A 13,599-nucleotide genomic window follows, 5' to 3' on the forward strand; every position below is an offset into this window, starting at 1 on the left:
TTCTTTTTTTTATTTGTAATGTCCATTAAAAATAGTAGAAGTCCATGAGCAGAAATCCAGCATATATTTATTAAATGGTGTGAAGGGAATTGCTCTGTCTTCGCCCCAAAGCTGTCTTCACCATCCTCGTATCTCACACATTTACAATATTCACAGTTACTACAGACCTGCTCGGCACATACCACTGCAGCAGGACGGGGGCGAGGTGGGAGGGGATGGTATATGCATGGGGGTGGGTGGAGGTGAGGTGTAGTCTATCTCTGTTCTAAGCAGGTACCTAATAGAGAGTAAAATAGCCCACCCCCACCCCACCCATCAGTGGATGCTGCCTGGTTCCCCCATACTCCCCCCCGTACCCTTTACATTCTCTCTATACAGCAAGACAATTAACACAGACACATCAAATGCATGTCTTTAACATTATACACATTGTCCTCAAGCAAGAGGCCTATACGACCCTCAACCCCCATTAGAAAATTTAACAATCCTCACTTCCCCTGTGCCTCCCCGTCCTCCCCAGCTCAGCCCATGGCGGTGACCATGTTGGAGTGGTGGGGGTGGCCGAAGGAGGGGTGTATGGGTGTGGGGGTGGGCAGCATGTGTCCGGCGTGGCTGAAGGGGGGCAGGTGGCCCATGTGGGTCATGTGTCCAGCCAGGGAGGAAGCGCTGAAAGGAGAGGACTTGTCGTGCATGCACTTAGACAGCTCCTCGTAACCGTCGCTGCCCCGCCTGCCCTTCTTGGACTTGTTGGACATCTTGCGGTTGCGTGTCTGGATCCCTTCCTTCTTCATGGTCAGAGGCCGGTTCACCTGTAGGGAGAAGGGGATGGAGGGAGAGATGAGTGACCGGGTTGGGATGGTGCTAAGGGTTTATAATCAACTCAATATGTTTGAATTGAATGGACTATGTACAGGAATAACCATATTATTTATTATGAGAACTCTAGATACAGTTATTTGTCTTTTTTTCTAAATGCAGAAACGGTACGCAGCTTACTCCCTAAACCAAGGCCATATTCAATGTAATACATGGCAATACACCAAGGCTTAAACTTCAACAGTTATGCCTCATTTGAACAGATGCAGTTGGTCTGTCTGAATAACAGTCCCACCATTGTGAGTCTCAAGGGGATGACGCCTACCATGGAAATAATCAAGCACAAAGAAAGAAAACACCAACAGGGCCCAGTGTGTCTAAGGGGCCAAGCTCTGCATCCATCTCTCCATCCCTCCCTCCTTCCCTGTCTCCCTATCCCTCTTTCTTATCCTTTTCCAATAAATTCAACCTTTTCGTCTTCTTGACCTGGCTGGCTACGTGTGGGTAAGGGCTGGCGGTCAGGCTGGCCAGGCTGGCAGCAGTGAAAGACTTACGTTGTGCAGCTTGTAGTAAAGGCCGCAGGCGTTGCACACGGGGTCTCCGTTGCCATTGCGCCTCCACAGTGTGGTGGTGGTCGTCTGACAGTTAGCGCAACAGGTGCCGGCTCGTCTGGCCGCAGACTGGAGGGAAACATGAAGAAAGCCTTTATTAGACCACAACAGCACGGACACATAACACATGAAAGCATAGGTTGGGAATGACATTAGTGCCAGGCGGTATGTATAGTATTTGTATATCAGCTGCCAGGAGCCGAGAAAACATATAATATTCCATGCCGTTTTAGATGGACATTGTTCCTTATAGTTATAGATTTGCATATGATTACAGAAATGAATTCATATTGTGTGATAGTTTATTGCAATGCGTTTCAATAATGACTGAATTATGCAATAAAAAGGTATCCCGTCTTTACATTCCCTGACAGAATATTTATCAAATACACCAAATAGTAACAGGGGTCACTATAAAAGTCATGCTGAATAGATCATATAAGAAAGTAATGGGTTGTCTATATTGGCTACAGTTTTCTACCAGCATGTGAAATATTTTTAATTTCACAGACACAGTAGTACACTGATGAACACTGACTATCAAAGGTCTTCCTCTCAGATGCAAAGCATTGCTATTGAATAGAGATTAGGTAGCGAGGGGGGCCATAGGCCCTCCAGTGTCCAGGCAGCCTGTGCGATCCCCTGCCATTACAGATGGATTCTTCACACTTAATATGAGACATTTACACACATAAAACGTAAGTAGACCCCTACAGCAAAATATGGTAATCTGAACCCTCAACCAGAATAGTGCATGGGCCTACACACCTAAAGATAATCTTAAAACATGCATTAATGCAAAATACCTCTCTAGTGAGTCAAGTAGAAAATTACCCAAATGGTGTCAAAATTGCCCTATATAAACAAACTTCCTAGTAAAGAAGTCTACAAGTCGAGGCTGGAGCCCTAGCCTTGGTCCCACAGGTAGCAGGACATATATCCATTTATTTCACCTCCCCTGCGCGCCCTGCATGCATCTAGCTCTCCATTGCTTGTTTTCTGTGCACATAACGTGTACTTAAATGTTGTGCTAATCGCTTTACTCTATCCTATAAATTGAGGACTGGCCTGCTTGACCACTGCTATAGAAAAGTAAGTGTACTAGCGCGCGACGGACGGAAACACGTGTTGGCCTTGCTTCCTTATCGGTACCGGCAGATATCCGGATAGGAAACGACTGGAAGGCCCCTGCGCGAGCACTGAAAACACGCGAGCTGAAAAGTAGGCTACAAACGCACCCGCTACTGACTAATGGAGAAAAATAACGACTGGATTTTTCAGACAAAGGGAAAATTATGAAACTTTATTATGCTTTTTATGCAGGTTTAAGCTATATTGATTATAGACCAGGTATATGCTTTGGACTTCAAAGTATTTTTCAAGGCCCAAAGATTCATAGCCTAGGCCTAAATGGCGTTTCTGCTTACAATGTAAAACAGCTCAAGTCAAATGTTTCAGAATAATCTAAAAACGGGTCTCTAGACTCTCTAAATAGGCCTACAGTCCAAAATCAAACGGAGTCTCGTCGGTGATGCTTTTTGTATAGCCTGCATTGGCTGATTCAGATCAGTGCAGTCTTTATGCTGTCGGCTGAATGTCAATAGTCTGTCTGCATTTGCCTCAGCCATATCTCCCCCATTCTCTTATCAAGATGCGCACCGGATTATATGATCTCTAGGATGGTCCTTAAACAAACGCAGTCGACATTAAATATGTAGGCCTAAATAATCTATTTGTGTCTCAACTATTAATGCGTTTCAATACTATTATCCGTAACCTTTGATTAATAGATTAATAATCGTATTATGCATCCTGAGACATTTGGGAACCGATTCGTAAATAATTTGAACAGGCGTACGATAATTAGGCATACATCCAAATTCCAAATATGAATTTGCAGAAAATAGGCCCACTGGGCACAGACGTCAATTCAAGGTCTATTCGACGTTGGTTTAACGTAACTTTACTGACGTGTGTTTTATAGTAATGTCTCTATTTCTGCAAACCCCCTATTTATTCAAGAGGGGCGTGGAAAAAATACTCTTGCAAAAATCAACCACGAGTTGCTAGAATATATCAATTATCAAGAGTTTATAAGCCTAGTAGTGAAATTAGCTCAGTGAAATAAAAATGGTTATGGTTATTATTAAATGCTGTTTTACATGATTTCTTCCATTATAATAATTATTAATATAATTATTAATAACGTTATAATTATTATTAATATTATTATCATTAATATTATTATGCTATTGATGTATTAGGCCACATGCAAATAGGTTTACGCCCGCGAACGGTAGACTACTGTGGGCTATTCGAAATGTTACAGGAAATATTCAGATCACAGCTTGAATCGAGAGATTTTGTCATTTATGCATATCATTTTTTAGCTCCACATTTATCTGTCAACAGGGCGTGGAGAATCATATTTCTTTGTTTTTCGTATTTGATGCAAATCTATATCTCATTGGGTCATATCAGTTCCCTCCATTGCAGAGTTTCATAGGTGCCATCTTCATTGCGTGTTTGTTGTTGTTGAGGCCAAGTGCTTTAAAGTCTGGTTAGCTCAGGGCTATAGATAGCTGCTGTTATTTGAAAATAATAGCTTTTAACATTTAACCCCAACAAATGATTGTTTTTATTTTTTGCAATCAATAGAGTCACCAGCACATTAAGTCTGGAAAGACTATTTTCAGTAATGACAACATTTACATAGTCCATTGAACTGCTGTGTGACTGGGCTATATCAGTCTGGATCTGACCTGGCTGCTGCCCTCTGAGGAAAACACAACATTGATGTTGAAATGAGTTCATGATGAGAAGTACACAATGTGATATCAGCCAAGCAGCAAGAAGGCCCAGTCCAGTATTTGGCTAAGAGAAAGACAGAGAGATTTCCATTTACAAGTGTGTTGCACACCAGTCGCATATATTCACTCACAGAGAAAATAAACACACAATGTTTCCTTTCTTCTATTACCTATAAAGTGACTTAATAACACAAAGCGTGCAGTGCACCAGTCGCTCATACAGCCTCCACAGCAGACAGTCACCGTGAGCTGTATAGTGAGGGTTGATAGAGAGGCCTGTGGCTCTGTGGTATCAGTAGCAGTATCAGAAGTAGCAGCAATAATGATAGCAGAAACAACACAGATAGCCGCACTCCGCTAACAGCCTGTGTACGGGAGCAAAGGGGTGAGTGGGAAACACAATTCCCGGAAACTGATTGGGAAAATATAACTTTCCTGGAATCATGGCCCTCCTCGCCCCTCTCCCCCAACCTTGTGCTTTTTTTTGCCCCCTCCCATCTCCGCACTCCACGTGTGTTTGTGTGGGTGGGTGTTTGTGTGGGTGTGTGTGTTTGTGTGGGTGTGTGTGTTTGTGTATGTATGTGTGTGTGTGGTTTGGTGGTCCCGGGGTACTCACCAGTCTGCGTTTGGGCTTGATGAGGGGTCGGTTCTGACCGTTCATCTTGTGGTAGAGTCCGCAGGCGTTGCACAAGTAGTGGCCCGTACCATCCCGTCGCCACAGGGGGGTAGAGGTGGCTCCACAGTTGACACACTCACGCCCCTCTGAGCAGCATGCAGGTGGAGAGAGACCACAGGGACATTTATAAAATTAACCTGTCAACTCTAATGACACATTTATCATACATAACAATTATGTAACCTGTAGCAGTGGCATGTACAATTTTGAAAATGTTATGTTAGTTAGTCTGAAAAACTATGCGAGGACTGCATATTTTTATATTAGGTGCACAGAAGCATGGGAAAAGTTTTGAGAATCAATTTTTAGTTTCTAAGTTCTATTCTCTAGTTCTGTTCTTGAATTCCTGTTTATATGAGAAGGCTGTGTATTTTTGGTCTGAAGTTTGTGTGAAAGAGAGTGTGTGTTTAACCCTCTGCAGACTCTTGGAATAACAACATGAAAATGCTGCCGCCAGGCTTTGTTCCATTTGATCTGGTTAAGTTCCTCCCTGTCAGTTTTGGGTCAGTTTTGGGTCAGCTGGGACCCAGGCATGTTTCAGACAGGGGCACCCATACACCCACAGTGAAATGTAGGCTGTCTCTCATGTTTCTCTACATTTTGCTGTGATTGCAATGATTTTCCTCCCCAGATATACAACCTTTAGTGCAGGGTTCCTCAACTGGTGGCCCGCGGGCGGAATTTGGCACACGGGTGGTTTTATTTGGCCCCCAAAGTGTTCTGAGCAAAAAATTAATAAATAATGTTTTTACACAGAAGACTGTAAAAACACCAGGAAATCAGCTCCAAGTGATTTTAATTTAAGAAATCTGTTCCCAAGTATTCCCACGCATAATAGACAGACACTTGATCGTATACAAATGTAAGCAAGGTTTTTGGCAAACACTATATCTGTTTGGGCTTCTTGCAGTCAATTTGGATTCTACAAATTATTTGTAATCATGTTCCGGCCCCCCGACCATCCACTAAAGAAAAAATCGGCCCACGGCTGAATCTAGTTGATGATCCCTGCTTTAGTGGGTGTGAGTCTGTGCGTGCGTGTACATGTGGCAAAGATGGTCTGATGATCAACATCTCCCTGTTCCTCTCTCAGCCTCATCAGCTCATCATTATATAGGCTAAACAATAGCCTGCTCTGACTCACTTTACATCGGAATTCTTAGGAATGATGACCATTCCTTATTGAAAGTAACCTAACCACAGTGCAAACTAAGGTAGTCATTTTGAAATATTTGTGCTGCTTATAATGTGGATCGGATTGTCAGTCTAGACTAGTAGAGGTAATACTAACATACTTGTGGGCCTTTGCCTCTGTTGGTGGCTCCACATAATGCTGAGTATGGACAGCCAGAGAAGGAGGGAGAGAAAAAAGGGGGAGACTGAGATGGAGAGAGAGAGGAAGGGGGCCTGGATTAGGGTTAGTCAAACAGGAAGTGCCTCTAAGGTATGCATGAGTAGGGACTCCACCAGAATAGTGTGATGCTATAGCGTTCTATGGTCCTGCAAGCCACCAATACTTGACATTCCCACAAATAAAAAAATAATAGTAACATGACAGTCTATTCCTGCATGTCAGGGAGAGCCCCTAACACATAAATCTATCAGTGATGAGGATCCACTGCCAAACAACTATCTGGGTCTTGATGATGGAAGTTGTGCCTTTGTCTGAGAATGACCATAATAGCACACTGACAGATGTGGGGTTTTATTTTTAGGACTACTCTTGGGGTTTATGTTGAGACAACTAATCCTTAGTTATGAAAAATTGTGAATTGATTTTTTGTTGGCGCTTTCTTTCTCTAACAAATTAATACTGCTGCTCAGTAAAAGGGAGCCGGTTATAAGATAGGGGGCTGCTTGAGGGCAATCAGCTCTGTCTAGAGTCGTCAAATGTCAGTCTCGACAATGCTGTATTATGTAACAAAGAAACGGCTGATTGTAAATACTGAGTTTTTTTGGCCCAAATGCTCGAGTGGATCTTCTTTTCACACCTCCGGGCTGTATCCAGTTCACCGTTCTCAAGGGCGTGCCAGCTCGAGCGTAATTGAGTCGCGGTTTACAAAAGAGGATAATAAACGTGTCAGCCGAAGCGGGCCCGCGCTCAGCCGAACGACAGGGCTTGGGTGTGTGCTTGAAGCGAGGCAGTATGCATTCCCTGTCTTTCCAACCAAATAAAGTAGCCTGGCCGCACGTACATTACTCAGGCCTGGGACACTGGGATCGTTTTATGTCTTCACAGCTTACAATACGCATGGTTTCTTATAATTATTAGGCTAAGCCTACATTATCATTATAATTACATTAGGCATATATCTGTTGATATTACCGATTTGTATTGGAGAAAAAAACATGCAGATAAAGAGGAAAAGGTATGCCTACTGTTTAAAAACGTGGTTGCATAAATTAGGCTAGAAAAAAATCGTCGAAGGAGACACAGTATAGCTTAACCTCACACCACCTCTTATTGTTGTATCTGTCCACCCCCACACCATAACAAATAAACAGTTATTGATAACCTTTTATGTATATAATTAGTATATTAATTATAGTTAACTATAATATCTGTTTGTGTCCTTTTTTTGAGATACCATTCTTGATCCATAGGCTATGCAAAGCAATTCACATACAGAATTACTATTATGTGGATATCACTGCTTTAGGTGTATGAGTGTGTAGGGGCCTACAGCTTCCTACTGGTTCTTTTGAGGCGGATTGTGTTGTGGCGACGAAAGAATCCGGTGTGTGTGAAAAGAGCTATGAAAGGAGTTATGACAACATACATGCATGATGTAACCTCAGCCCAATTATTCCCTGCACACCACTCCTACTTCCACGTCAAAGCTAATTATGATGATATTGCATATTGTCATCCCATTTTGTCCTGTTTTCTAAGGACGTTTATGGAAAGTTTGGTAACGGAGTAAATCAAATTGCATTAAACTGGGAGTTTTGAAAATGCCATGGACGTTTCATTCAGAAACATTACCAGCCTTATAGAATAGCCTACATTGGGGAATATTTACGCATGCATTTAAACAAAAAGTTTAAATGCATAGGCCTTAATATATACATTCATAAAAATATACATAAAAATCCTAGGCTAGCTATTATATATTTTTATTTTATTTAGGCTATATTTATATCTACATAGGTATCTTATATTGTTTGGTCTAAAAATAACCTAAGTTTTAGTTTTTAGTTTAAACGGTGTTTGTAGAGTGCATGGCAGTAATTCAATACACGTTCATATTATTCTTGTTTTAATATTTGTTTTTTAGCTAAATTATGGGCTTAGATAACAAAAAATCTGTTATAATGCCAAGATACCCTAAATATAGCCTATAAAGCCGATATCCAATAACATAATTTCACTGTGTTCTGTCATAATAATAATAATAATAATAAAATGCACCAATGTGTAAGTCGCTCTGGATAAGAGCGTCTGCTAAATGATGTAAATGTAATAATAATAATAATAATATAAAATGATTATTTCATCATCATTTTACTCTGTAACACAAACTTTTGAAATAGGCTATCCACATTTTAGAGATAAGATGAGACTCACCTGAGCACGACCGAGTTTTGCTTTTACATTTCGGGGTGAAGCTGGAGGATGATCCTCCGAGCAGGCTGCCAGGGTGGAAGAGACTTCCCCCGTAGTCATGCGCTGCTGGGAGAGAGTATGTGGGGTAGGTCGGTATGGGGTGGTGGGTGGAGGGGGTCTGTGCGCTCATTGAGGCCAGGCTGCTCCGGAGAGGACTGGAACCCTCCATCTTCATGCCGTCAGAAATTGACATTTGGTACTTGATAGACTCCTTCTCGTCCATTCTCGGGGTAGAGGATGAGGGAGAGGCGGCCCCGGGGTCTGGGGAGACATCTTTTGGCGGGGTAGGGGGAAAACTGTAGAGATGTGGACTCGAATGGGACGCGGGCGTTAATGAGGAGGCCGAGGCAGTGCTGGCGTTGTTGCTGCAGGGGTATAGGCCACCATGAGCCCCGGAGCCTGAGGCATGCAGCCCGGTCTTGCTGAAGTGGCTGACCGCCCATGCGTTATGATGGTGGGCCGCTGAGAGGGCTGCTTTGCCGGGCTCTAGCCATGAAATCCCCGGGCTATGGAGGAGATGTGGCCGGCAGACCTGACCCCCAGCGAAGCGAGCTGTAAGCAGAGTTGAATAATATGTTCATAGATGGAATACACAAACAGGCTAATAATGTTACAACTCTAATTGATGATGTGATGTCATAGGATTGCAGAAAGTTGGGACACCGAAGTCCTTCACCTGTTGACGCAGCGTGCTTAAAGGAATTATTCGATTCGTGAGGGGCACAAAATGCATTTGGCAGGTATTCAGACAAAACTACACTATAACTACAGAAATATTTTTTCTCTCGTTTTGAGTCATCTTGATACTTTATTGTCAATGATAACGATGTAACAAAGACATGGGGTCTGGTAAGTGCACTGGAGCCTCTTTCGCTTGACCCAAGCACAAATACATGACACCCTTTTAGCTATTTATTCTTCGATAGTTTCTCACTCCTTGTTTATTTGACTAGTTCTTCAGTCCAGAAAGTTACATTTATTTTACTTTAATTTCCTTATTTTTGTCATCAGCTGAATTGCTCTCATGTCCACAACATTTAATGGTCTCATTCACTTCCTAACATTTTTGTTATCCCATGCAAATGCAGCTTTATAGCATGCTCTCTATCAGACAATATTGCAAGTTCAACTATTACGCCTATCAAACCGATGTATTTCAACCCACCCACATTAATGCGTAAAGGAGCCTTCACGGATTTTTTATTGCTTTGAGAAAATACATGAATATGCCTACGATAATTCCTGCTTTATCCTGATAATTAAGTTGTTTAGGAAAGTGAATGAGGTCTTACCGTGAGCTTGACTGTAGGACACTCTGGCCCGTGCATGAGCGGAGTTGTGGTAGTACGGGTTTCCCTGCGAGTCAAGATGGTTAAAGAAAACATCCACCTCGTCCGGGGGCAGAAGTTGTGCGGTGGGCTCCATGTAGTTGTGCGAAAGGCCGGGGTGGTGAGAATCCGGGTGTTGGCCGTTCAGCACGGCGTGGTGGTGCATCCACCGAGGCGGATCAGCCGCTATATCCATGTCTGTGTGGGTCTCTCCGTGTTGGGCAAACAGGGTGAAAAGAGAAGAGGGGCCTCTCTAGGGAGAGGACAGCGTGTTCCTGAACCGTCCTCCGCTTTGTCTTTTATAAAACTAATCTCCCTCTCCTGAAAAAAATGTCCTGCTATTGTGGAAAACAAAACATAAATGTGTAGAGAATTTTCGCTCGTCAATCTCCTATACGTCGGTCCTCACTCGTAGTCCGATGAGATCCTCTTGTCTCTCTCCTTCTTCAACAGGCATCGGGGAGTGTTTGACACTGGACACCTGTAATACAACCAAAAATAGGATGTTCATATATCAGAGGCATTTACAAGGTGTTGCGTGGTTTTCTTTGTATGGCCGTCCAGTCCTAAGAGAATAATTCGGGGAGGCTGCTTCTTTTTAGGTGCGATTTGTAAGTCATGTATGTAAAGATGCAACATAAGATAAAGACCTCGAGTCACTCGTCCCCACCCACTCCCATTCCGAGGAACCTGAAATCACCGACCCATCCTCACCGTAACGCGCACAGATAAGGACTTTTGAAACCATGCATACTCGTCATAATAGGCTAGTAAACTAATCATCGTCAATAGCCCACTCAGAACAAACTGTTACATTTCTTACAGAGCGGAAGAAGTCATTTGTTTTCTTCACACAATTTGGGAAGAAAATAATATATATTTTATGCAAATACCTTGTCTGTCTCAGGCTTGGTTATTCCGATTTCAAGCCCCTTTGGTAGAATTCTCCTCCAGTTAGCAAATGTATTTTCCTTTCCTGTATTGACTCAACTTATACGGAATATGTTTGGTCTATTTTTCCTTGATTTTGGTGCAGGGTTATCGGCTGAGTAAACTCCGGTGGAGACGGATACGCCTTTAGCGACATGCAGCTGTAAGAACTGTCAGCACTGGCGCCAGTGAATTCCAAGTCATGCGCGCAGGGGCGGGGTCTTGACTTCAGCGTTGACCCCGAGACAGCCAATTGGATTCTGCCTTTGCCAATTCTGACAACTGCCTCGGCAGAATCACCATGCCATTCCCCTCTCCATCCCAGGCACCAGCCAGCGGACAGCCCTGGCCCCTGTATACTTGTCTCATCCCAGAACATATTAATCAACAGGGTCACCTTATTAGTTATGCAGCCCCGGGCCACCTCCCACACCATTTACCAGCATTTGTAATTTGAATCTGATAATTATCTGTACAAAACAGTTAATCTGATAATACTTGTGGAATATAAAAATAGTTGTTTGATATATGTTTTCCAGTTTCTTGAAATACTTTGCAAATGCAACTTATTTCAATGTGAAAACTGAAATTGTCTATTCATTCCTTTTCTATTTTAGTAGACACTCTTATCTAAAGCAACTTACAGTAGTGATTACATACATTTTCAGACTGGTTCCCATGGGAATCAAACCCACAACCCTTGCATTAGCAAGCGCCATACTCTACCAACTGAGCAACATCATCACATTACATCATCACAAACCACTTGATGTCTCAATGTACTCAATTACTGTATTGTGCATTGTTTTTCTTCATGGTGATGGAAAGTCTACAGGTACAAACCTAGATGACCAGCCTATGTACAATACAGTAATTACATTTACATTAAGTGGTTTGTAAGGATGGTAAATTAATACTGCACAAAAAGTGGTTGTTTTCCATGTTATTTGAACAAGACAAATATTGAATTTGATGTGGATGTTTTGTGTCTTTGCCCATAACTTTGCACCTTTTGATGTAAATGTTTGAGGACAGGGTTTTGTTCTTTCTGGATTCCATTAGAATGGCAATTGCAGAGAAAGGGGCGGGGCAACAACTCTTTAAATTCCAACTATTGAATCCTGCAAGATACTGTTATTAATTATACAACTACCTTTTCTGCCAAAGCGGAGATGCTGCCAAAAATTTTTTGCCACTGCTACAGACATCTATATGGTCCGCTAATCCTAGTAAAGTCACAGTGCACAACTTTAGTGTTTATTTTCTTCGTTTTTTTTGTGTGCGTGTGTGTGAGCAGTCTATAGGCGGTAGAGTGAATATGAACGACAGGGAATAATGTGAGGAGGGAGCTCGAGGCCCTGTCCCACCAACTAGCCGCCTATCTGATGCCGCTCCCGGACCTCACTGCATCTTTAGAGGAGAAAAAAATTATAATCAGAAAATGAACTTTTAATAAAAGGAGTATATGGAGATGGGGTAGCACGAGATCTGCTTAACTCCCAAAGGATAAATTCAAAGACACTCTATTGGGAGGACTGCAGTATTAATAATAATATGCCATTTAGCAGACGCTTTTATCCAAAGCGACTTACAGTCATGCGTGCATACATTTTTTTTTTTTGTGTATGGGTGGTCCCGGGGATCGAACCCACTACCTTGGCGTTACAAGCGCCGTGCTCTACCAGCTGAGCTACAGAGTCTACATGTCTACATAGATCCAGTGGCGACAGAAGACAGCGAGACTGAGATTGGGTCACACTAGCCCGACCAGGGATTTGATTTGACCACAGAGAACACTTTGGGTCTAATTTGAAACACAATCAATAAAGCAGAGAACTGCAGTCTGATGGACTATGGAGTGGACACAGCATGGGGGAGCACAACATAGCTGAAGAAAATATGTTTAATGCACTCTTGTTGTGAACATCATTCCTGGTGGTTGGATGGAGGTCAGAGTGGTATCATTAGTTCCCTCTCTCTACCTGTTATTGCAATGTTACAAGTAGCAGGCAGTAGACGCTGATTAGCCTATATAGCCAGAGATATAGTCATCAGAGTCTTCTCTGAGACATTGGCCTACTATGTTGATGACATTGTCACTACTAGACAATAGTTAGTTGTTTTTATGCTGTGCTGTAGCAAGGGTCTTGTGGGATGGGTGCCTTAGAGAAACAAAAAAGGCATTCAGAGTACCAGTAATCACACTGATAATTAGCAAATGTCTCGACGTGGATTTGCGCTGCTAACCTGTTTGTTCCTACCGCGCTTGATCGCTCTCCCATTGGCAAAGTGGGCGAGGACCAAAAGGTGGGCGCGCCGCAGATAAGGGGTTGACTTTACTGAGCGCCACCGTGTGAGCGCGCGCTGCGGAGAGACGGTCCCTAGTCATTGGTAATTAGCCTGGATAGAAGAGGCGAGAGGGCCAGAAGGTCCTGCACAACAGGGCCCAGTCAGTCTCCAGCCCAGCCACGGGAAGGTGGCTGCTGGGATCAGTAACATTATTTTGAATTGGGTTAACAATGAAAATACAACGTTTTCAACGTCAAAATAAATTATTTTTAGGCTATTATTATTATTATTATTATTATTGTATTATTATTATTATTATTATTATTATTATTATTATCATATAGACTATATATATAGCCTACTATACTATTGTTATGTTATTATTATTGTTTCATCATTGTTTTATTGTTATAAAGCAATCATAATATAGGATCGTTTTCAGAAATTAGGCCTATCTATTATTGCCAATTATATGCTACAAATAGGCTACTATAATGACGATAGGCCTGCTGAATTGGAAATAGAATGGTGA

At 42.4% G+C, this 13,599-nt stretch overlaps 1 protein-coding gene across 2 annotated transcripts; it reads right to left on the reverse strand.

The window, feature by feature from the left end:
* Positions 1-521: 521 nt before the first annotated feature.
* On the reverse strand, positions 522-10,044 carry LOC311138588 (GATA-binding factor 2-like; the record flags this gene model as incomplete). 2 transcript variants are annotated; one of them, XM_084173340.1, is made up of 5 exons in its annotated part: positions 522-809; positions 1,371-1,454; positions 4,854-4,999; positions 8,482-9,072; positions 9,813-10,044. In XM_084173340.1, 5 exons carry the CDS (start codon positions 10,042-10,044, stop codon positions 522-524), a joined length of 1,341 nt encoding a protein of 446 aa, XP_084029466.1. The 2 variants fall into 2 exon arrangements, with proteins under 2 accessions (XP_084029466.1, XP_084029465.1); XM_084173339.1 differs by having other exon boundaries at positions 1,371-1,496.
* Positions 10,045-13,599: the final 3,555 nt, after the last annotated feature.

The sequence above is a fragment of the Coregonus lavaretus genome (genome assembly GCF_964263955.1).
Source record: "Coregonus lavaretus genome assembly, chromosome: 12".
Lineage (NCBI taxonomy): Eukaryota > Metazoa > Chordata > Actinopteri > Salmoniformes > Salmonidae > Coregonus > Coregonus lavaretus.